General features: G+C 42.1%; 2 protein-coding genes across 2 annotated transcripts; both read right to left on the minus strand.

Moving 5' to 3' along the window:
- Window positions 1-17,308: 17,308 nt before the first annotated feature.
- On the minus strand, window positions 17,309-19,660 carry LOC140587639 (chemerin-like receptor 1). The gene is made up of 2 exons (XM_072709077.1): window positions 19,551-19,660; window positions 17,309-19,055 (listed from the first exon to the last, which is right to left on the minus strand). Exon 2 carries the CDS (start codon window positions 19,048-19,050, stop codon window positions 18,028-18,030), a length of 1,023 nt encoding a protein of 340 aa, XP_072565178.1. The 5' UTR covers window positions 19,051-19,055; window positions 19,551-19,660; the 3' UTR covers window positions 17,309-18,027.
- Window positions 19,661-19,761: 101 nt separating this feature from the next.
- On the minus strand, window positions 19,762-23,082 carry LOC140587640 (chemerin-like receptor 1). Its single transcript, XM_072709078.1, has 2 exons — window positions 22,636-23,082; window positions 19,762-21,566 (listed from the first exon to the last, which is right to left on the minus strand). Exon 2 carries the CDS (start codon window positions 21,536-21,538, stop codon window positions 20,489-20,491), a length of 1,050 nt encoding a protein of 349 aa, XP_072565179.1. The 5' UTR covers window positions 21,539-21,566; window positions 22,636-23,082; the 3' UTR covers window positions 19,762-20,488.
- Between the last annotated feature and the right edge of the window lie 534 nt (window positions 23,083-23,616).

The following is a 23,616-nucleotide window of genomic DNA, read 5'->3' on the forward strand; positions in this document are numbered from 1 at the left end:
GATTATCTTTGTTATCTTTGTCTGGGTGGTGTCTGCAAACTAGACAGTGATGCTACTGGTGAGTTTGCACTCCATGAGGCCTCTATAGGCTTGGGTGAGGGGCTGGCGTTTGAGACTGGCCTTTCTCAGCAGACTGATAAAGTACAGCCGTTGCTGTGCTTTTTTCATGGTTGCTGCTGTGTTTTTGGGGTTACAGAAACTTATGTGTGCGATCAGTGTATGTTAACATCTTTAGTATATGGAAATGGCACAAGTTTGCTCTCCCATTAGTACACACTCTTTGAAATGTCTCAAATTTTTCATGGCCTCTTGGAATCGTCCCAATTCCTCTCCCCCCACCCACCCCCATGTGCTTCTCATCAATCACACATTACATACAGGAGGCTTGTTTTCTGGGGGATACACAGTATTAAATGAGAGTACACATAAATTAATTGTTTAGGTTAGAGCAAGTTACGTGGAGCTATTATTTGAATGTGCCTTACTGAATGAATTTAGGTTCATATCATAAGAACATTACAGAGCAGTAAAATATTATGGGTATGAAATGTGCAATTTAAGGTTATTTTTAACCATACAGTATATATAGAGATAAAAATGAAAGAGACACAATGCTTAACATCAACACATTATACTTGTTTTGTTATCCAAATTTGGATTTGAAATGTTTCTATGGACACTATTACTGATACCATCCCCTTCATAAGCAGTATATTATTATTATTTTTTTATTAATGAAGTTATGTGAAATGTTAGTGGCTCTAATCCAGCCTACAAAAGAATCCCTATCTTTAACATGGGCAGAGTAGCCTAGCCTGCACTTTCATTTACTTTGTTTAATACAATTATCTTTACTCCAAACGCTATAGCAGGTCATAGTTTTAGAATATTTTTTTTTACAGATAATGATCGTTGTTTTGTCTTACTTAAGGATATGCTGCCTGCGCACTCAGTGCTACACGGTCACATGCGCACAACGTGATTTCGAAATGCTTTCAGTGCGGTTCCCAAGTCACACGTCCTCTATCATGCTAGTACTGAATGCTCTCTCTCCCTCTCTCTCTCTCTCTCACACACACAAACACACACACACACGCACACACACACACACAAACACACAGACACTATTAATAATACATTCAAACTGAATTAAGAATGCACTTGGCCCACATACATTTTCAACTGCTGATTTTATTTATTCAGGAGAATATTTAGCTTCAAATTTTATGTTTAGCTTTTAAAAAATACTACGGTCCTCATTGGGAGTGTTCCCCAGACCAAGACATATCCACTCAAGACAAACTCAAGTGGACAAGCAGGCACAGGACAGCACATACATCTAGATGGAAACTGTAACCCAAGGTGGTCAAGTTGTTATCCAATTGAGTGTGTGAAGACCTATGAACAAACAGACGGACTATCGCAACCTTCCCGTCATCTTTCACATTCAATTTTAAACGTTCCACCTGCTCAATATCTCTTCCCAGCAGCTCCTGCGCCCTCTGAAGCTGTCCAATAGCATTACACCGCCGCAGCAGCTTGGAGATGTAGTACATTATAAGTAATGCTGCTACAAGAGGACAGCGGAGGAAAATTAATTTCCGCTTGTGAGGGGAAAGAAGTATATTTGCATATCGATTCATATAATATGTTTTGTAATGTTTCGAGATTTATGGCCAAGACCAAGGCAAGATCAAGACAAAATGGGCTCAAGACGAGGACGAGATTATCTTGAGCAGTCTCAAGACCAAGACTGGATCTCGAGAACTCTGGTGGTCAGTTGTAAAAGATTATTACAGTAATGTATATCTATTCAAATAATAATAAATACTTTATTGATCCCCATGAGGAAATTGTCTTTATGCCTCCCTCAACTTGCTCTTTTTGTAGAGTTGTTCTCTGTGAAGGGCAGCCACCCATAGGGGCCCCCAGGGAGTTGGGGATTAAGGGCCTTGCTCAAGGACCCACAGACATGCTGAGGCTGGGTGTGAATGGGCGACCTTCTGATTACAGGCACAAAGGCTTAGCACACCGAGCCACACGCTGCCCATTATATGTATAAAATATATGTATAAATAAGCACACAAAAACTCAATACATTAACAAAAACACGTTTTTTTTTCCACAAAATGCAATATTTTGGGACACTTGTGCAAGACGAAGTGTTTCCTGAAAACAAACAAACAAATAGAAGTCCAAATGAAAAGAAAAACTTACCTCCTATTTTGGTCTCACCACAGGACTGCATCACAAGTGATGTTCTCCTTGGCTAAACAGTGGGGAAAGAATCTTCTGGAGTGTCAGATTCAGCCACCGAAAACTCCCACATCAAATATGGAAGAAAAATTCCAGTAGGATTGGGGGAGGTGCATAGTGGAATTGTTGTCAGTGTCTTAGAAGAAGGTGTATGTGGGAATCTCGTGCTGACCCTGAAACAAGGAGCTGAAACTGCCTGTTTGTGAAGAGAATCATAACCTCCTCTGCTGCCACAACGGGACATGCTACGTCGGCTCCACACGTTGCAACGGAAGGTAATGGGAAAGCAGTCAGACATATCGAGAGGAGACAAACAGGTTTATGTTCTTATGTGTTTGCTATATTCACCTATCTCAAACACCATATGGTTTAATCAATGTATTGTAATGAAATAGATTAATGGACCAAATGTATGGTGAGATATGGGTATTATGATTTGCTTGATCACATAGTATTTTTTAATATGGAGACATGTAAGTGTAACCGGGGATTGACAATAACGCTCCGGACACAATTACTGCATTTGGGGTTCTTTACTCGGAAACTTCTCACAAAAAAACGGTTTCCACCTCCGAGAAACTTAGAGCGAGAGCTGGTTAAAAGAAAACCTTTTCGTCACAGAAATTAAAATGTATTCTTTCTCTTTCCGATTACATACACCAAATCGAACAGAATGGGAAAAATAAAACTACCGAAGAAATACGACCGTGGTCGGAATCTGCCAGAACCACACAAAATTACAAAATATTCATATTCATATTCAAAACGTTTCAAACAGACTTCGAAGAAAAGAAACTTACATCTCCACCAGGGACCCCTTAACAGCTCATGCTGTAGGCTGATCAATTCAGTCCCTGATTAAAAAGAACAGCATTTTGCTAGTTTACATATATAAAATGTACAAGCGTTTAGTGCTAGCATCTGAATGTGCACAACTAAGCAACCGAAATCCAAACCATCCCAAAATAAAGATGTTACAAACTCAAAATTCACAGATGCATCAGTCAAAGATAAACAGTATTTTACAATATAAATGAAAATTACGTCCCATAGTTACAAAAGAAAAACAATAACTGGTATGGCCCAGATAACCCACACGCACCTGCCAGAACCACGTTGTGCAGCCATACCATCTCCCATAAACCCCGAAACCCACGTCACTGTGCAAAGGCTTGGAGCGCTCTTAAAGGGACAGTAGCTGCACCTATGCACTGTATAGAAATCAGCGCCAGAGACACTACCAACAGGGAAACTGGAAAGAACCCTCCAACCGGCTACATTCTCCCCTGCAGAATGTCAACGTCCTCGGTGACTACTTGCATTAACCAGATCCCATCGCCTTCTCAAACAACACCGCACACAATTGTGTCAGAACCCGAGGTACCGTCTCAGCACTCACAGTGACAGTATTACAAGCAGTCGTTGGCAGGTGAAACGGGTTGGTATGTGTACCAGCAGTGGCTCGCCGACTCTTTCGCAACGCAGGCACTGGTGGGCTAACTAAGGGTTCCTGCCCTGGACACACCACCTCTGATGTCACCACATCAGTACCACTTGGGTCAGGACATGCATGCCCCACCCGGCCTCCTACATCATCATTTGGTGGTGGCTCTGACCTTGGCAACGACACTTCCTCAATGATCAAAAGCTCTGGTTCCACCGGAACGGGCTCTTGATCCCCTGCGCCGACTACCTCCGAGGATGGTTGTCTACTGATCGTTCTAGGCTTAGGGGCAGGGGCAGCACAAGGTCGTACCTCAGACCTATGGACTCGCTTAATGGGCCCCCCTTCTAGAGGCTCAACAGTGTGTGTCATGCCCTGAATGTCCAGCACCCTATACACAATAGGACTCCAGCAATCTTGAATCTTATTCCTACCCACAGGTCGATGGCGCAGGTAGACAAATTGACCTATGTCCACTGGTGGACAAAACACCCTCTCATTTTGGATAGAAATTCTCTCTGCTGCCTTCTGCTCGGAGTACTCTCGAGCCTGTCCATGTGCTTCTCTAAGCCTTTCCTGATGTACAGACAGCCAATCCACGTTCTTATGCGGAGTATTTTCTTGTCCCAGTATAGCATCTACGGGTAAGTGTGGATGCATGCCAAAAAGCAAATAGTACGGCGAAAAACCTGTTGTGGAGTGTGGTGTAGCATTATATGCGTACACTAACTCTGGTAAATACTCTGGCCAACGTCTTTTCTTTTCACAAGGAAGCGTTCGCAACAGGTCATGGAGTGTCCGGTTGTACCTTTCACACTGTGCATTTCCCTGGGGTCTATATGGCGTAGTACGGGTCTTTTTTACCCCATATAATTTGCACAGCTCTGCAATCACTTCACTTTCAAAGTTTCGGCCCTGATCAGAGTGCAGTCTCTCTGGAACACCATACTTCATGAACCACTCTTTGAGCAGGACCTTGGCAGTGGTGTCTGCCTTCTGATCCCGGGTCGGGAAAGCCTGAGTAAACTTGGTGAACACATCAGTCATTATTAGTACATTCTCCCGGCCATCAGAAGCTGGCTCCAAAACTGTAAAATCCATTGCCACCACCTCAAGTGGTCTGGATGCCAAAAATGCCCTGACAGGGGCCTGAATTCTGGGCTGGGGCATTTTAGTAAGGATGCACCGCTGACACTTTTTAACCCATGCATCAACATCCTCATACATCCCCACCCAAAAACACTTTTGCCTAAGCAAATTCACCGTACGCTCCACTCCCTGATGTCCCATAGCATCATGGACGCTCTCTAAGACCTGTTCCTTGAGGCAAAGAGGTAAGAGCAACTGCCAGCACTCACCATTTCGAGGGTCCTCTATAACACGATAAAGCAGTCTTTCCTTCTGCTGTATGTGCCCCCAATGCTTCAGAAGCCCTAAAACGGGCTTTAGCAATGCTGCCCTTTCCCTGTGATTGGGTCTTCTCTGTTGTTCCCATAGTCTCCTAAACACTTTTAGAGTTGGATCACTCTGTTGAAACTCCAACAGCTGCTCTTTGGTATACCCCGGCAAGGTGGGCGTATTGCCCTGAAACCCCACAGGCTCTGGGAACTCATCAGCGCGCATCTGCCTCACACTGCAACACTCTACTCCCACTGTGACTAAGTCGGGATCCAAGATGGTACCCTTCCTCACCCAGTTACAAATGGCCACACAATCAACAAATTCTGCATCTGGGTCCACTCCTGGCTCCCCTGCACACTCCTGCCTAGACAGGGCATCAGCAGCCACGTTACTATGACCAGATCGATATTTCACCTCAAAATCAAAAATGGATAATTGTGCAACCCACCTCTGTTCTATTGCACCTAACTTAGCAGTCTGTAAATGGCAAAGGGGGTTATTGTCTGTTAGGACGACAAACTTCGAGCCCAGTAAATACCCTCTGAATTTTTCGGATATTGCCCACTTCAATGCAAGCAGTTCTAGCTTCATGCTATTATAATTACAATCATTCTTCTCAGCATTACGCAACCTTCTGCTTGCATAAGCTATAACTCGTTTCACATCCCCTTGCTGTTGATACAGCACAGCACCTAGCCCATGTTGGCTGGCATCGGTTTCTAGAATAAATGGATGAGTGAAATCTGCAAAGCCTAATATTGGAGCTGTAGTGAGTCTTTCCTTGAGCTGTTCAAAGGCAGAATTGCATTCTTCGGTCCACATAAATCTAAACCGGTGACTATTCTTAGCTGATCTTCCCTCATACAGGCAGTGGTTAACAAGGTCATGCAGGGGACCGGCTATGCTAGAAAATTTCTCAATAAATTTCCTATAGTAGCTACAGAATCCTAAAAAGGACCTGAGCTCTCTAACATTGCTGGGGACTTTCCACTCTCTAACAGCTGCTACCTTACTTGGGTCTGTTCCAATACCATTCGCAGAGACTTGGTGCCCTAAAAAGCATACTTCCTGCTTAAGAAAATCACACTTCTGCAGTTTTACCTTTAGCCCCGTCTCTGCAAGGCGCTCAAAAACCACCTCCAAGCGCTTAAGATGTTCGTCGAAGGATTCAGAAAACACTAAGATATCATCTAAATAGACCAGCATGATCTGAAAAATGAGGTCACTCATGGTGGCCTGCATTAGACGTTGGAACGTCGCTGGTCCATTACAGACACCAAAAGGCATCCTCAAATGTTCGAATAGGCCAAATGGTGTAATAAATGCCGTCTTAGGCCTATCCCTCTCATGCATAGCTACCTGGTGATAGCCGCTAGCCAAGTCAATAGTGGAAAAGAACCGAGCCCCACGCAACACATCAAAACTCTCATCGATCCTTGGTAGAGGAAATGCATCACGCTTTGTCTTGGTATTTAGCCTTCTGTAGTCAACACATAGCCTAAGGCTACCATCCTTTTTTCGTACAAGTACGACAGGCGAAGCATAAGCGCTTACACTCTCTTGGATCACGCCCTTCTTTAACAGCCTTGTTATATGGTCCCGAACCTCCCCGTACTGGGTGGGTGGGATCCGCCTGTATCGCTGGGAGACGGGAACCTCATCTGTGAGATGTATCTCATGTTGGACTTTGTCGGTGTAGCCTAAGTCCTCATCTTCAGTTGCAAAAACATGAGAGTACTTCTTGAAAAGGGCATGCAACTGAGCCTGTTGCTCGGGTGTACCCCCCATGCAAACACCCTCCAACACTGAGCATTTCTCAGTCTCCTGACTAGCCTTCATATCAACAGTCACCTGTTCTATGCCTGCAGCGATTCTCTGGAACTTTACCTCACAGGACTCATCCCCCCTCACCTGCTCAACCTCCAACAGCATTCTTAACCTGGTCCTGGGCTGCAGCCAGAGGTCCTCCTGGGAAACGTTTACAACCTGTACTGGAAATACATGGCTGTGGGAGGTTACTAAAGTGGGCAATACAACTAGACCACCCGGTAACTGGCTACTAGCAGGTTCCAGCAGCAGTAAGGAACCTTCATCACTCACTGTTTCCAGGCCTCTTGCTGTGACAGTAGCAACAGACGATGCTGGGACATGAACACACCCCTTTCCTGCCACTCGAGCAACGGCCGTCTTCTCTAAGCGTGCACTCTGCATCTTTTGAAAAGCGGCTCTCCAGTCTGAATCAAGCTGCCCACCTAGTGTAGTGTCAAACTCTGACTGTACCATTTGTCTACATCTATTAATGATGTTCATGCCAATAAGTCCAGGCACCGACGAGCTGTTCTGTAGATCCTTCACAACAAGGAAACCACACTCGGGTAGAGTCACACCCATGGTCTCTACATCGAGTTCTAGATAACCCAGATATGGTATGTCTAACCCATTGGCAGCCGTGAGCTTAAGCCAGCCTGTTGTAGAAAGGATGTCTCCGCTTTGGCCAGATAAATGTTCCCTAAAAAAACTCTCTGTTACTGTACTGACCTGACTACCCGTGTCCAATAAACAAGATGCCATAACACCCCCAATTTTTAAATCCATCATGGGGCACTTCCCCACAGCCCGCTCCAGTAACCTGTCCCTACTTGGGTTGTCCGTACATGAGCCTGCCTTAACCCCTCGCATTGCCCGGCTCGCAGCGACCGAGGGCTTCAGTTTCCCTGCCCCTTCTGGGACCGAGTTGGAGCGATGTTTCTATCCACTCGTTTCTGTGGACACTTACTGGCTATATGTCCCGCCCCATTACACCTGAAACATATTGGTTGCCCATCATCTGTAAATCTTGGACGCATTTTCATCTTATGCGGACTCTGACCTGTCTCGCCTGTTGGCTGTGCAGTCAGTCCTCTGACAGCCTGGGTCAACTCGGAAATAGCTTTGTCCTGCTCTGTCAACCGTTTATCCTGCTGTGCTACGGCCCTAAGTACATCTTCTAGAGTAGCAGACTTGTCCTGTGCTCCGGCAGCGTAACATGGTGTTTCACAAGTCGCTTCAGATTGTATATGCCTGTTCTTGATAACTCGAGAACCACAAGACTTCCCATCTTCCATAGTCCACAAAATACCTTCATTGTGTACATCAAGGAGAGTACAGGGAGGATTGTCCCTCACAAACTTGCGAAGTTCTCTCTTAAGAGAAGTGTCCCTCAGACCCTCCACGAACTGGTCTCTAAGAACAGCGCGCTCATCAGCTAATGCCCCAGGGGATACTTTCATAAAGGAATTCAACAGTTGAGACAGAGCATGAGAGAAATCACGGAGGCTCTCACCTTCTGCCTGTCCTCGGAGGTAGAAGGCCTGCAAAAGCTGAGTCGCGCCACGTTTCTCCCCAAACGCTTCCCGCAGAAACCTGAACAGATCACTAGGGCGCCGCGCCTCATGCCCTCTGCACAACCGTACCTCCTCTAATGCGTGGCCCCTTAACAAGGAGAAGACATAGTCCAGCTGCTCTGCGGGGCTCTGCTCCCTGGCCCTCAAAACTCTTTCCACTTCCTCGATAAACTCATCCACCGACCTCCCATCTTTATCAAACTCCCCAGTAAAAGGCGGTATGTGGCGCTCACGGGGTAGATATATGTATGACCGTGTAGCGCAGTTGCTGCCCAAGACACCCCTATTTAGCATTGGGCCCCCAGTACTTCGACCAGCCTCACCCGCCTGCCATTGCAGTTCATCCATTTGGTCCCTATGACCAGAAGCCCCCTCCTGGGCTAAGGAAGCGTCATCAGACTCTTGTGACATTTTTGTTTTTAAATTCTACAAAACCAGTCTAATATTTAAAGTCCCCTTTTGTTGCAGCTAAGACACAGGATGTTCAGCCTTAGGCTCTATGCACAATTCCCCGATGTCCTCTTGCAACTCTCTGGGGCGCAGCTCACTGGTGACGTCAGTCCTTCGCGGTATCCTCTTCGCTCTCACCAAGTCGAATGCCGATGGCCACCTCCGACCGGCGCATGTCCGCGAAACAAACCTGCGGACAAAGCTCTCCTCCACGGTCGTATTTAAGCTCTAACCTATAACGCTCCGCTCTCAGCCAATTAGCACAAGAGACCCCACCCCAGGTACCAAGATTGTAACCGGGGATTGACAATAACGCTCCGGACACAATTACTGCGTTTGGGGTTCTTTACTCGGAAACTTCTCACAAAAAAACGGTTTCCACCTCCGAGAAACTTAGAGCGAGAGCTGGTTAAAAGAAAACCTTTTCGTCACAGAAATTAAAATGTATTCTTTCTCTTTCCGATTACATACACCAAATCGAACAGAATGGGAAAAATAAAACTACCGAATAAATACGACCGTGGTCGGAATCTGCCAGAACCACACAAAATTACAAAATATTCATATTCATATTCAAAACGTTTCAAACAGACTTCGAAGAAAAGAAACTTACATCTCCACCAGGGACCCCTTAACAGCTCATGCTGTAGGCTGATCAATTCAGTCCCTGATTAAAAAGAACAGCATTTTGCTAGTTTACATATATAAAATGTACAAGCGTTTAGTGCTAGCATCTGAATGTGCACAACTAAGCAACCGAAATCCAAACCATCCCAAAATAAAGATGTTACAAACTCAAAATTCACAGATGCATCAGTCAAAGATAAACAGTATTTTACAATATAAATGAAAATTACGTCCCATAGTTACAAAAGAAAAACAATAACTGGTATGGCCCAGATAACCCACACGCACCTGCCAGAACCACGTTGTGCAGCCATACCATCTCCCATAAACCCCGAAACCCACGTCGCTGTGCAAAGGCTTGGAGCGCTCTTAAAGGGACAGTAGCTGCACCTATGCACTGTATAGAAATCAGCGCCAGAGACACTACCAACAGGGAAACTGGAAAGAACCCTCCACCCGGCTACATAAGGGTTTAGCAAGAGTAGGGTACAAACTGGTGGTGACTGGTGATAGGCCTAAAGGAAACGCGGAAGTGCACAAGGCAAGGTTATTATCGTCAACGAAAACGAACGAAATAACGAAAACTAGAATTGAAAAAACATTTTCGTTAACTGAAATAAATAAAAACGACAATTAAAAGAAAAAACGATAACTAACTATAACTGTATTGTGCGTTGACAAAACTAACTAAAACGTACTGAAATTATAGATGAAATGTCCTTCGTTTTCGTCTTTGTCAATTTATTTATAAGTCGATTTATTTCGCTCTAGCAGTTTTACGTGAGCTGGCAGCACCGTACGGCACCTCTCTGTCCATCACTTCTTGTTTACAGTCGGCTTTTGCTCACCGCGTTACCTGGAAAAATGGCGACGACAAAAGTTGGGAGAAGGCGGCAGAGTCCTATCTGGAATTTCTTTGACTATGACAGCGAGACAGTTAAGAGCAGGTGCATTGTAGAAACAGGTGACAAAATCTGAAAGTCCACTTGAGAAGCTCGCATAAGACGGCTAATCGCGAGTACCTTGACCAAGTAGCCTCTCTGATTAGCTCCCCCGAAAGAGAAGCAACATCCCGGCCAGGTAGCACCGGGAAGGAGGGGACAACCATAATGAATTGCTTTCACCGACGACCAAACAGCTGCTGGTTAGTAAATACGCAGGAACACCACAAGACCTTTTTGTTTACAATATTGGACGTATGGTTAACATAGAAAAGCAAAGCACATCAGCATCAAGCCCCCGGGGAAGACCCAGGACACGATGGAGAGACTATACAGTATGTCTCGGTTTGGCTGGGAACGCCTCGGGATTTCCCCAGTGGAGCTGGAGGAAGTGGCCGGAGAGAGGGAAGTCTGGGTTTCCATGCTGAGACAATCCTGTTGTGCAATGGTTCTTGAGTTTGTTAATGTTTTTCTCAGATTGAGCTCCCTGAGACTCCTGGCTGTCAAGAAATGTGACGTGTGCCTCGTGAATGGGTTTATATTCTTATGTTCATGTGTGTCTTTAGTCTATTGGCTATTTTGATTTGGACCAGGCACACTACCTGTATCCAATATCAGAAGCAGTATCACACACATTTTGCACATAAGCTGCTATCTTGTAGAGTGTTGGTTGTTGTGGATGGTTGGTTGTTCAAAAGTAACTGAATACACTTTTTGAAATGGTTTCCTTTGTTGAGTTTTATTACACAATACTTACTGATCTTTTTGAATCCTGCACCTGACAAATAACCCAAAGTATGAAAAAATGAAAACTAATACTAAAACTAATAAAAACTAAACTAAAACTAAGCATTTAGAAAAAATTTAAACTAACTAAAACTAGCAAACCTGCTCTAAAAACTAATTAAAACTAACTAAATTAGAGGGAAAAAGGTCAAAACTAAATAAAACTAAACTATAATGAAAAATCCAAAACTATTATAACCTTGGTACAAGGTCATCACACACTCTGTGCGTGGACCAGAGCCCCTGGATTGACCAATGTGGTAGAAGAATGCCTTTTAGGGGATTTGGAGAAATGTAAAACATGAGCATTTTCTTTGTTCTGGGGTTCATTTCTTTAGAATGGGTATGCTCTGTTTTTTTGCTGGATGCATGATATTTTAATAAAAGGAATTTTATGTTGTTCAAGTCGCGTCAGGTAAATTTACTTCATGCCTGGTCAAGAGCAGAATTTAGAGAAAGGAAAGTGAATATATGATTTTTACTTCCACAAACTCCACATGCATCCTCCTTTGCTTGGAGAAGAGGCATGCGTGTGAGGGGATGGCGATCATACATCTTCCAGCACCATGCTGAAATACGTAATAGGAAATAGAGGATTGTGTTTCAAGTTCCAATGTTAGTGTGTAAACAATTGTGAGAATCTGTAATGTTTTCATCTTCCAATCTCCATCCACACACCTTACAACCATTTAACTAGTACAGGGTTGCAGTGATCCTGAAGCCTATACCAGAGACCATAGGGCACCATGCAGGAGGTGCTTTATATGGGATGCAGGTTGATCACAGAACGCAGACACACACACACACATACACACATCCATAAGGGGAAATTTCTAGACACCAATTCACCTTAAAAACTGTATAATTCTGGAAAAAGGAGTACCTGAATTATGCAATAAGACACAGGAAGATCATGCTAATTCCACACATGCAGCTAAGGGGTGGGATTTAAACCCCACAGATCTGGAGATGGAGATGTCATGCCCCACATGCCTTTTCCCCCTGTGTTCTCTGTTGTGTGGCTCTAACGAGCCTCACCTGCTCCTTGTTTAACCCTGCCTCTTGTTTCAGCCCTCGTGTGGATGATCCCATGTGCCTCTCTGCTCCCTCATCTGTGGTGTATATAGTGCCTCCTCATCCTGAGCTCCCCAGTTCGGTCAGCATTATGTTACTGCCCTCCTGTGCCCCTCCATTTGCCCTGCTCCCTCTGTATCCTCCTAGCTCTCCCTGCCTAGTTTTGACCCCTTGTGGTCCATTTCCTTTTGCCTCTCTCATTGTGTTGTGCTTTAATAAAGCCCCTTGCCTTTGCCTCAGGCCGTTCCCACATTGTGAGACACTCCTAATATTCATTGTAAAACAATATTATTATTGTTTGTATATACTGTATCTTACATTAGAACGTTATGATATCAAAAGGCTAATCTGCTTATTTAATGCAAGTTAGTGCCATAATGTCTGCAGAACTGCTGGATGGTTTCTCACCAAATTGCACTTTCAGTTTTAGACAGGAGAGATCTCCAGCTTTTATGTTTGAAGTCCTTGTCCATAAATGCATATATTTAAGGATTTAGGAAGCTGTTTGCAACAGCAAGAGTGGCAAAACCTTTGTGTGCATAAAAACATTTGTCAGTCCTGACATTTGGGGTTTATCAGCACTACAATATGGTAGGACAGTTAGAAAATGAAGAAAGCTCCTATCAGTGCAGACATGACCTTGGATGGACCTTGGAACTTGATAATTTGGTTGCTTCTTATACTCCAAACGATGACAGAATAACAGGAGATAATAATTAGGAGACATTGCAAATCTACTGACTATCTGACTGACAGCAACAGCCCATTATGACTGCAGCACATAGTTCTCCCTCCGGATTTTCTAAATTAAAACATGCAAAAACACAGGACGTGGCCAGACAAGAGTGGGTGTACTTAGCACCTAGGGTATACTGACTAAAGGCTCAGTTGCCTTCTACCATACCTGAGCACAATTTTCCTACCTCCTCACTCCCCTGACATTCAGTTGAAATCCTGCAGCTTCAACTTCCCTATCAGCAAAATGGGGATGTTGGTGTTAAATGCTGAGCTAAAGATAACAGTATTCTGATAAAGATAACAGAAGCACGCCTTCTTTCATTTCTGTGGTTTTACATACTGTATGAGGACATAATTAAAAAAAAACATCTAGTCGTTAGCAGGTCTTAAAATTACACTATATTGCCAAAAGAACTGTGACAACTCTGTGCAGGCCAGTCAGGTTCCCCCACACCAGACTCACTCATCAATATCCTTTTAGACCTTGCTTTGTGCACTGGTACACAGTCATGTTGGAACAGGAAGGGGCCATCCCCAAACTGTTCTCACAAAGTTGGGAGCATGAAATTGTCCAAAATGGCTTCAAATGCTGCAACATTAAGAGTTCCTTTCACTGGAACTAAGGGGCAAAACTCATTCCCTAAAAAACAACCCCACACCATAATCCCCCCTCCATCAAACTTTACACTTGGCACAAAGCAGTCAGGCAAGTACCGTTCTCCTGGCAGCTGCCAAACCCAGACTCATCCATCCAATTGCCAGACAGAGAAGGATGATTTGTCACTTCAGAGAACACATTACCACTGCTCTGGAGTCCAGTGGCGGCGTGCTTTACACCACCGCATCCCGCGCTTTGCATTGCACTTGGTGATGTAAGGCTTGGATGCAGCTGCTTGGCTATGGAAACCCATTCCATGAAGTTCTCCACACACTGTTCTTGACCTAATCTGAAGGCCACACAAAGTTTGGAGGTTGATAGCTATTGATAGACAGTTGGTGACTTTTGCACACTGTGCGCCTCCATATGCATTGTCCCTGCTCTGTAATTTTACATGGCCTACACCTTTGGGATTGAATAGCTATTGTTCCCAATTGCTTCTGAGAGTGACCCATTGTTTCACAAATGTTTGTAGAAGCAGTCTGCATGTGTAGGTGCTTGATGTTATGCACCTGTGGCTATGGAAACAATAGGAACACCTGAATTCAATGATTTGGAGGGGTGTCCCAATACTTTTGGCAATATAGTGTATGTAAATACAACCTCAGATGAACAGCACATGACATATTACAGTGTATCATTATTTATTTAACAAAACTAATCCAAAATGTAGAAGCAGTTCATGAAAAAATAAGTACATCCATAGGAATTAAGAGGGTAAGTAGTAGCCAGGTGCTGCTAATCAAATGCACTTGATTAATTGATCATCAGCAAGTGTGACCAGCTCTATAACAGCAGAAGGTTTGGCATTTTTTAGGTTTGAAGCATTCAGGTGTGTGGTAACACAATGCCAAGGAGGAAAGACATCAGCAATGATGTTAGAGAAACAATTATTGCTGCCCGTCAATCTGGGAACAGTTATAAGGCCATTTCCAAACAATTTTAAGTCCATCATTCTACAGTGAGTAAGATTATTTACAAGTGTAAAACATTCATTTGAGACAGTTGTCAATCTTCCCAGGAATGGATGTCCCTGCAAATTCTCCCCAAGGTCAGACCATCCAATACTCAGAGCAACTGAAAAAAACCAAACGGCTACATCTCAGACTCTACAGGCCTTAGTTAGTATGTTAAATGTTAAAGTTCATGACAGTACAATTAGAAAAAAATGAACAAGTATGGTTTGTTTGGAAGGGTTGCCAGGAGAAAGCTTCTTCTCTCTAAAAAGAACATGACATGGATGGAGTGTTTTTCAACATGGCTTTTCAATTTTGGCTTCATTTTTGTTAAATGATTCTTTTTAGTTATGTTCTGATACTTCAAACCCACAGAACTGAAAGAGGGTGTACTTTCTTTTTCACATGATTATAGGAGTCCTTCCTTCCTTCACAGATTGCACATTCCATCAGTAAAAGTAGATTGTGAAGGTTGAATTACCAGAGCCAGCTGTACATAAAATATCTGCACAATATAATGGGAGACATATCAGAGTTCAAAAGGGAACAAATTGTTAGTGCGCCTTTCGCTGTTGCATCTGTGACCAGGACAGCAAGTCTTTGAGGTGTATCGAGAGCCACAGTATCCAAGATAATGTCAGCATACCACCACGAAGGATGGACCACATCCAAGAGGAGTAACTGTGGATGCACGGGGAAGTTGTCTGAAATGGATGTCTGGGTACTAATCTGGGTTGTATCTGAAAAACATAAAACTACAGCTGCTTACCTCACAGCATAATTAAATGTGCACCTCAACTTTCCTGTTTCCATCAAAACTTTTCATTAGTAGCTACACAGGGTCAATTTTCATGGTCAGGCTGCTATAGCAAAACTTTTGGTCACTTATGCCAGTGCCAAACGGTGGTTTCAATCAAGCTTTGGCTGGGGACAATTTGAACCATGTGTTGTTCTCTGATGAGTACACCTTCACTGTCTTTCCCTCATCTGGGAGAGTTAAAGTATGGAGAATCCCCAAAGAGGCTTACCACCTGGACTGTTGAGTACCCAGAATGCAGCATGGGGTGGATCAGTGATGATTTGTGCAGCAATATCATGTCATTCCCTAGGCCCACTACTTGTTCTAGTTGGGCATGTCACTGCCAAGGACTAATGAACCATTCCTGAGGACCATCTCCACCCAGTGGTTTAAACATTGTACCCTGAAGGTAGTGCCGTGTATCAGGATGATAATGCACCAATGTACACAGCAAGCCTGGTGACAGAGTGGTTTGATGAACATGAAAGTGAAGTTGAACATCTCCCATGGCCTACACAGTAACCAGATCTGAATATTATTGAGCCACTTTGAGGTGTTGTGGAGGAGTGAGTCAGGACATGTTTTCCTCCACCAGCATCACATAGAGTCCTGGCAGCTGTTCTGCAAGAGGAATTGCTCAAAATCCCTCTAATATGAATTGATGCTGTATTGGCCACAAAACGAGGCCCTATACCTTCCTAATAAATTATTGTGGTTTAAAACCAGGTACTTCAGTTTCATTGTCCAATTCTGCATGTCAGGTTTTTATAGAAGAAATCAGATTATCTGATATTTAAATAAACCTTGACAGTTTCTGCTGAAGATATCAAGAGAGTGGGACAGCAATATTAAAACAGACATTGCACCTTCCCTGCTAGATATTCCACAGTCATCTGTAAGTGGTATGAATGCAAAATGAAAGTATTTAAGAACAACATAAACCAACAGAGACCATGTCAAGTAACAGAACATGGCCGCTGGGGCTCTGAGGCACATACAGTGTGTAAAAATTGCCAACGCTCTGTTCACTCAATAACTGCAGAGTTCCAAACTTCCTCTGGCATTAACCCAGTACAAAAACCATGCATTAGGAGCTTCAAGGAATGGGCTTCTATGGTGGAGGAGCTACGTGCAAGCCTCACATCAGATGGAGTGGTGGAAAGCAGGCCGCCACTGGACTCTGTAGCAGTGGAAACGTTCTGTGGAGTGACAAATCACACTCCTCTGTCTGTCAGCCTGATGAATGAGTTTGGGTTTGCCGGAAGCCAAGAGGACGTTACCTGCTTGAGTGCCAGCTGCACAGTCTGGTGGAGGAGGGATAATGCTATGGGGTAGTTTTTCCAGGGGTTGAGCTTGGCCCCTTAGTTCCATTGACGGGAACTCTTAATGCTTCAGACATTTTGGACAATTCTATGCTTTCAACTTTTGGGAACTGTTTGGGGAAGGGGAGAGTTTCAATTACAAAGTGGCATTTGGGGGACCCTATTTTCCTGTACGAAGGGGGAAAGCTCCCCCGCCCAGTCTGTAACAAAACATCAACTCCTTGTTCTCTGACTAACAGTCCGCTATCCAGTCATCTCTGCAGGGTGATTTTAAGCAGTATGATAGACAGGCATGAACTGAGTGTCGTCAACATTAACAAGCACATTTATAGGCTTACTGTATAAGGCACGGTAGGTAGTACTCTGGCCTCACACATCCAAGGCTGTGTGTTTAATTCTCTCCCCCTGTCACTGTGTGTGCATGAAATTGGCATGATCTCACCATGTTTGTGCATGTTTCCTCACACACCACACATTTTAAATGTAGTTTTTATTTTTAGGTCTTAACTACATAAATGAGTTACAAAGGTTACTTACAAATTGTTCAGTTTAAAAATGATTATTACAGAAAATTAACATGTATTATGCTCTTTAAAATGATCAAGTTAAAAGGCAAACACTGCCTCAAAGCTTATTATCCATTTACAGAAAGTACACACAGTAAATGAAGAATGTAAAATAAATGTTGCAGATTTCATTGAAGCAGATATTGTTATATGCATTATTTATAAGTGTAATTTCATGAAAGACATATTAAGACCCCCTAGGATATTAAGTAAACTTAAAGGCTGAATCTTTTTGGTCTGGTGTCATCTTATAACAACTCTCTCGGCTCCTAGATTTCAGAGACTGAGCATGATGGGTTGGAGGTGGGGATGGGGGGCATCTACCTTCCCTCAATGGGCAGATACAGTACGATTCCCATCTCCCCATCCCAGCAGAATCTTTCAGGATATTCTTTAAATGTTTGGATTCATTATAATGAACATTTAGTACTGAATTTCACATAGAGGTTGCATAAATCTGCATTATCTGAATTTGTATCCATTTACTTAAATTTTTAGCCTTTGGAGAAGTATCTTAAAATGAATATCACGGCAGATAGTCTAGTCACAACTGGCTTAAGAAAAACATTTCCTCATTACAAGGCCATTTTATTTAGCATAGTAAAATTTTTGCAAACATTTATTTTTTACATGTGTGTTGACACTCGTGCATTGGAAACTTCTACTGTACTAGAACCAGAGACCCATCTGTTTGTGGTATGTGTTTCCTCCCCAAGTGCATTTTCAATTTTGCGTAGCAGAGAGCGCCAGAATTTGTTTTTAAAGTCTTCACCCATAAATGCATACAAGAATGGATTTAGGATGCTATTTATACTAGCAAGAGTAACAAACACCTTTGTGTAGGTACCAAGTGACTCCTTATATTTAGGGGTTAATTCCATCAGTACAACAATATGATAGGGCAGCCAGCAAATGAAGAAAGCACCTATCAGAGCAGTCATGACCTTGAATGGTTTGGAGGACTTAGTTACTCGGTTGCTGCTTATTCTACAGATGATGACAGAATAGCAAGAGATAATGATTAAAAAAGGAACAACAAACCCACACACAAATCGACTGAGGACAACAGCCAAGTGGCTATAGGGTGGCTTATAATTATTGTGGCACTTTGTTTTGTTCCCTTCCAGGCTGATGTTCCGGAAAACTGTTGAAGGAAAACTTAGAGCAATGGAGACAGTCCAGGCCAGGATGATGACGATGGATGCCTTCTCCACTGTGCGTTTGTTCTGTGCCCAGACTGGGAACACCACAGAGACAAAGCGGTCAATACTGATGATGACCAGCAGGAAGATGCTGCTGAACATGTTGAGGAACATTACAAAGGAGATGAACTTGCACATGGAGAGTCCAAAGATCCAGTTTTCGGTGAATATATATGCAGCATTTATAGGGAGGAAAAGGCAGAACAGGAAGTCGGAGATCGCCAGGCTGAGATACCATGTCAAGTTGACGGTTTTCTTCATCTTGAGACCTATTATCCAAATAACTACGCTATTCCCCCAAACCCCAACAACAAAAATGACAAAATTGACTACTACCAGGACCACACGGTCCCAAATCCAGGAATCATCCTGGCCACCTGTCTTCGGTCCTATGGAAGCAGTATCATTATAATCATAGTCATATGAATAATTATTTTCTGCTGACATTCTTTCTGAAAAGGGGTAAACAATAAATGATTTCATCAATCTTACATATATCATCACATTAATTAAATATCACCATTTGCACATTTGTAAGACAAAAGTCTTAAAAAAGGTTAAACAAAGAACCTTCTTTTTTTAAATGAAGCTTCACATTGTGAACTGCAATATTTTAAAGCAGTTTAATGAAACATATAATGTCAACTGAAGGATGAAAAGATTTATCTAAAAACACAGACAATGTAACAGTAATAAAAAGTATTTGAGTGTTTTGCCACATACTGCATAGCACACATTGTGAAATTAAATATATAGTCTTAATTTGAGACGTCTCCTTGTAAAATGAACACAGAAAAAAGTATATTTGTCTTAAAACAGGCATAACCCTTCAGAAAAGTATTATATTATCATAGCATAAGATAGTGACTTGGAGCAATTCATATCATTATTAATTAATATTATTATTATTATCATCATCATTATAAAATGCATTGGTGCAAACTTACCAAAGAGCACTTTTCAGCGACTTGATACTGGCTGTCAGTCACAGTACATGCACAAAGTGTTTTTTCTCCAACATTTAACACATTGCATTTCCGGTTCGCATGAGTTTTATGAGGAACATTCTTGAAAGTGAAAACCAAGCTTGGGTTACTTTTTTAGTTAGTTTTAAGATTCAGGGTTACTAGACAAACAGAGTCATGTTAATGCAACATATAACTTGTACACTACTGAAGCACTATTTATTTGTGATTATACAGATCTTACATATTTAATAGTAAATTTAACAAGAAACTTAACTGCATTTATGGTATTTATAATATAGAGAAACAACCTTTTTGGTGATTTTCTGGGATTAATACTTTAAAGGCAGCTGTCTGTAAGTGTATTGTAGTAATATTTTTAAATGCTGTGTAATCCTACATATTACAATTAAAGAACAGTAAAAACAACCAACCTGGTTATAGTATACTGCCAGTCAAATATTTAGCTTTTTGTACCATTCTGTGACTCTAGATGAAATATGCAATAACTTTGTGTCTCAATATAAATGTGAACTGTAAACAGAAAGTGACAATAACAAAACAAAGTGCGTTATAATTTTTTTTCCCCCCATATGCTGTCAAACAGTGACTTGCAGGAAATGCAGACCTTTTGCATGAAAAACACAAATTGATATAGTGATTTAGGGTAAGGAATTGAATGCATGGTGAAAGTTAAAAACTTTTTTCCTTCTTGTCTTAGGTCTATGTTCCCTATTGTACTAAACAAGTCATTTAATTCCATGGCCTTTTCTGCCTTGAGTGTGAAAATGCATTTTCAATTCAGATGGACTGAGTCTGTCTGCATGTGCCTTTGATGCAGTGAAACCACATCTTGAGAGGCGTCAATGCATCAGCATGGAGCATGACTGCCCCCTGTAAATAGTCCTCAGCCTCTTGCCTCAGAGGTGGGCGGAGGCTCTGCCATCCATTGAACTGGACCTGGAAAAGTAACGGCTGGTCGTACGAACTTCCTCACCCATTGCGTTCTCTATTTTTGACAACAAAGAGCTCTTGAACTTATGCTTGAAGTCTTTACCCATGAAAACATACAGAATAGGGTTCAAAAAACTATTAGCACTGGCAAAACTGGTGCCCAATGTTAACCCAGCTTTTAAAAACTCAATGTTATAGTGATTATGGTTTAGCTCCAGCAGAACAAATGTATGGAAGGGCAACCAGCAAATGAAGAATGCTGCTATCAGTGCAGACATGACCTTGAATGGTTTGGAAGACTTGGTCATTCTGCTGCTTCTAAGTTTACAAATGATGACAGAATAGCAAGAGATAATGATTAGAAAAGGCAACAGAAACCCACACACAAACCTACTGAAGACAACAGCGGAGTGGCTGAAGGACAGCTCATAATCATTGTAGCACTCGGTTCTTCCTCCCTTGACTTTAGTTTTTCGGAAAACTGCTGAAGGAGAGCTCAGAGCAATGGAAACAATCCAGGCCAAGGTAACCATGATAAATGCCTTTCTCACTGTGCGTTGGTTTTGTGACCAGACTGGGAACACCACGGAGACACAACGGTCAATACTGATGAAGACCAGGAGGAAGATGCTGCTGAACATGTTGAGGAACATTACAAAGGAGGTGATCTTGCACATGTAGAGTCCAAAGATCCAGTGTCGGGTGACTATATATGCAGCATTTATAGGGAGGAAAAGGCAGAACAGGAAATCGGAGATCGCCAGGCTGAGATACCAGGTTGTGTTGACAGACTTGACCATTTTGAGCCCAGCAATCCAGATGACAACACCATTCCCAAAAATCCCCAGTAAACAGATGATGGTATTGACTATAGTGACAATTATGCAGGAAAGGTCATTCCTGCAGGATCTGTGGTGATGAAAAACAACATGATCCAATGTTGTGTTTTCAGAGGTGTAATTATAGGTGTAATTTTCATAGTCATTGGAATATTCTTCAAAGTCAAATTGCTCCATACTGTATGAAATGGCTTGTCTGGTTTCCCTGGGAAAAAGCAATTAGGAATCTTTAAAACAGTACAATTTATTATAGTACATGCTGTTTCCTTTTGCTTTTCTTTATGGTTTTTTTGCTACTCTTGTAACCAACTATTTTGTTGAGCTGCTATGAATGGAGACTCCGCATTGTTTACATCTTAGATAAAGGTTTAAATAAAACAATGTTGAGTTTAAATCTTCTCTTGATGTTACTGTGTGTCCCCTTTAAAATTTAATGTACTTTAAAAGCCTTTCCTCTTTACCTTCATTCTGACAGTAGTAATTAACAATCCTGCCCTTAAAAGTCAACATTTCTCATTGTTCCCCTGAGTAACTTGATAATTCTTTGTTAGTTCATTTGTACAGCTGATCAGAGCAGTCATCCCACTTCACCCAGTTTCTTAGTTCTATCCTGTTGGCCTAATGGCCAGGATGACAATGATTTTGATTTGGTGAATCTGAGCTGCTGCTGAGATTGTCTATATTTCTTTTTTAAGAAGGGGTGGAAAGTTCAGGTTCAGAACCAAGTACAGGTGCAGACCAAGATTTTATTTCAACCAAACAGTCAAGCATAAAGTCACATTCACAGAATACTCACCTGGTTGGTTGGAACAAAACTTGGTCTGGATTTGTACTTTCTGGACCTGAACAGTCCACATCTGTTTTTAACAATATCATATTTGTTTAGTCACTGGTTTTCTTTCAGTGAAAAGGATTTTGATGTTTTTAGTTACAGCAGTATTTTCATAAGTCTATTGACTACTATTTAAATTAGATATTTAGATATTTTTATTGAACATTTACCCTTGTTATAACTAACCGCTATAAAGAAGCCCTTTTTCCCTTCACTGTTAAGTCTTAATAGAAGTACCAATTTACCATCTACAGCAGGAGGTCTATAATCCACATGGGACTAATACAATGGGAAAGGATACAATTGTGTCTTCTGATCAGATAATGCTATGGAAAATGGATTTTAAAAAATTTAATAATGTAATATTTACTAGCACGATGTCTGAATGTACTGTATCTTGTTTGGTTAGACATGAAAAACAAGTTAAATGCTGAGGCCTTACCTTGTGAACAATGAACACGGACATCTAGAATGGCTTGTCAAAACAGTACTTATCTCTTATATACATTCAGAGTCATACTTCCTTTTTCCATGTCCTTTTTTGGTAATTCTTGACTCAGCAGTGACACAACAGCTTCCTCCACCTGATATCCCAGTATTGTCAGTCTTTCATGGACTGTAGCCACACTCCCTCATGCGTCTCAAAGTAGTCATAGGCCTTATGCAAACTATGGCAAAGTAAAGTATTACGTATTTCTGTGTTATTAGATGTTCAGATTATAACCAAAGCACAGTTGCTTTGATAAGCATACTCAGATTTGGCCAATGACTGGCCCATTGGTTAAGGGATACAGAAAACCTTGAAAGAGCACCTAATGTAGCTGTAGAGGAAAGTAGAATGTTATATGACGATATCAGGATTATGGGTAATAAAAATTATGTGGTGGTTATGGGTGATTTTAATTTACCTGGGATACAGTGGGGCACAGTCTCTGGCTCTTCTGTAAATGAACTTGAGATGCTGGAATTAGTACAGGATTGTTTTTTTACTCAGTTTGTTAATACCCCTACCAGGGGAGAAGCTCTTCTTGATCTTGTTTTCTCTAACAACCAGGATAGGATTGGAAAATTAAAGGTTTTAGAACCATTGGACGGTAGTGATAACATGGTTAAATTTGAGGTTAATTTTAGTGTCTGAAGAGCAAAGCCGAAATAAAAAATATACAATGTTAGGAAGGCTAAATTTAATGGTATGAGACTGAAACTAGAAACTGTAAACTGGATGGAGTTAAATAGCAAAACGGTTGAAGAGGCATGGGAATTTTTTAAAAGCACATTGTTGCAAGTGCAAGAGGAGTTCATACCTGTTTCCAGCAAAACTAAATCTAGGAAACGACAACCAAGGTGGTTTACTAAGGAAATTAAGAATAAAGTAAGGAGGAAAAGGGCTCTGCTCCACAACTGGAAAATAACTAATGATTTC

Source organism: Paramormyrops kingsleyae, chromosome 2 (assembly GCF_048594095.1).
Source record: "Paramormyrops kingsleyae isolate MSU_618 chromosome 2, PKINGS_0.4, whole genome shotgun sequence".
NCBI lineage: Eukaryota > Metazoa > Chordata > Actinopteri > Osteoglossiformes > Mormyridae > Paramormyrops > Paramormyrops kingsleyae.

Bases quoted from the DNA above. Each gene is read 5' to 3' on its own strand.
- LOC140587639 (XM_072709077.1), bottom strand. From the start codon at position 19,050: ATGTCAGCAGAAAATAATTATTCATATGACTATGATTATAATGATACT.
- LOC140587640 (XM_072709078.1), bottom strand. From the start codon at position 21,538: ATGGAGCAATTTGACTTTGAAGAATATTCCAATGACTATGAAAATTAC.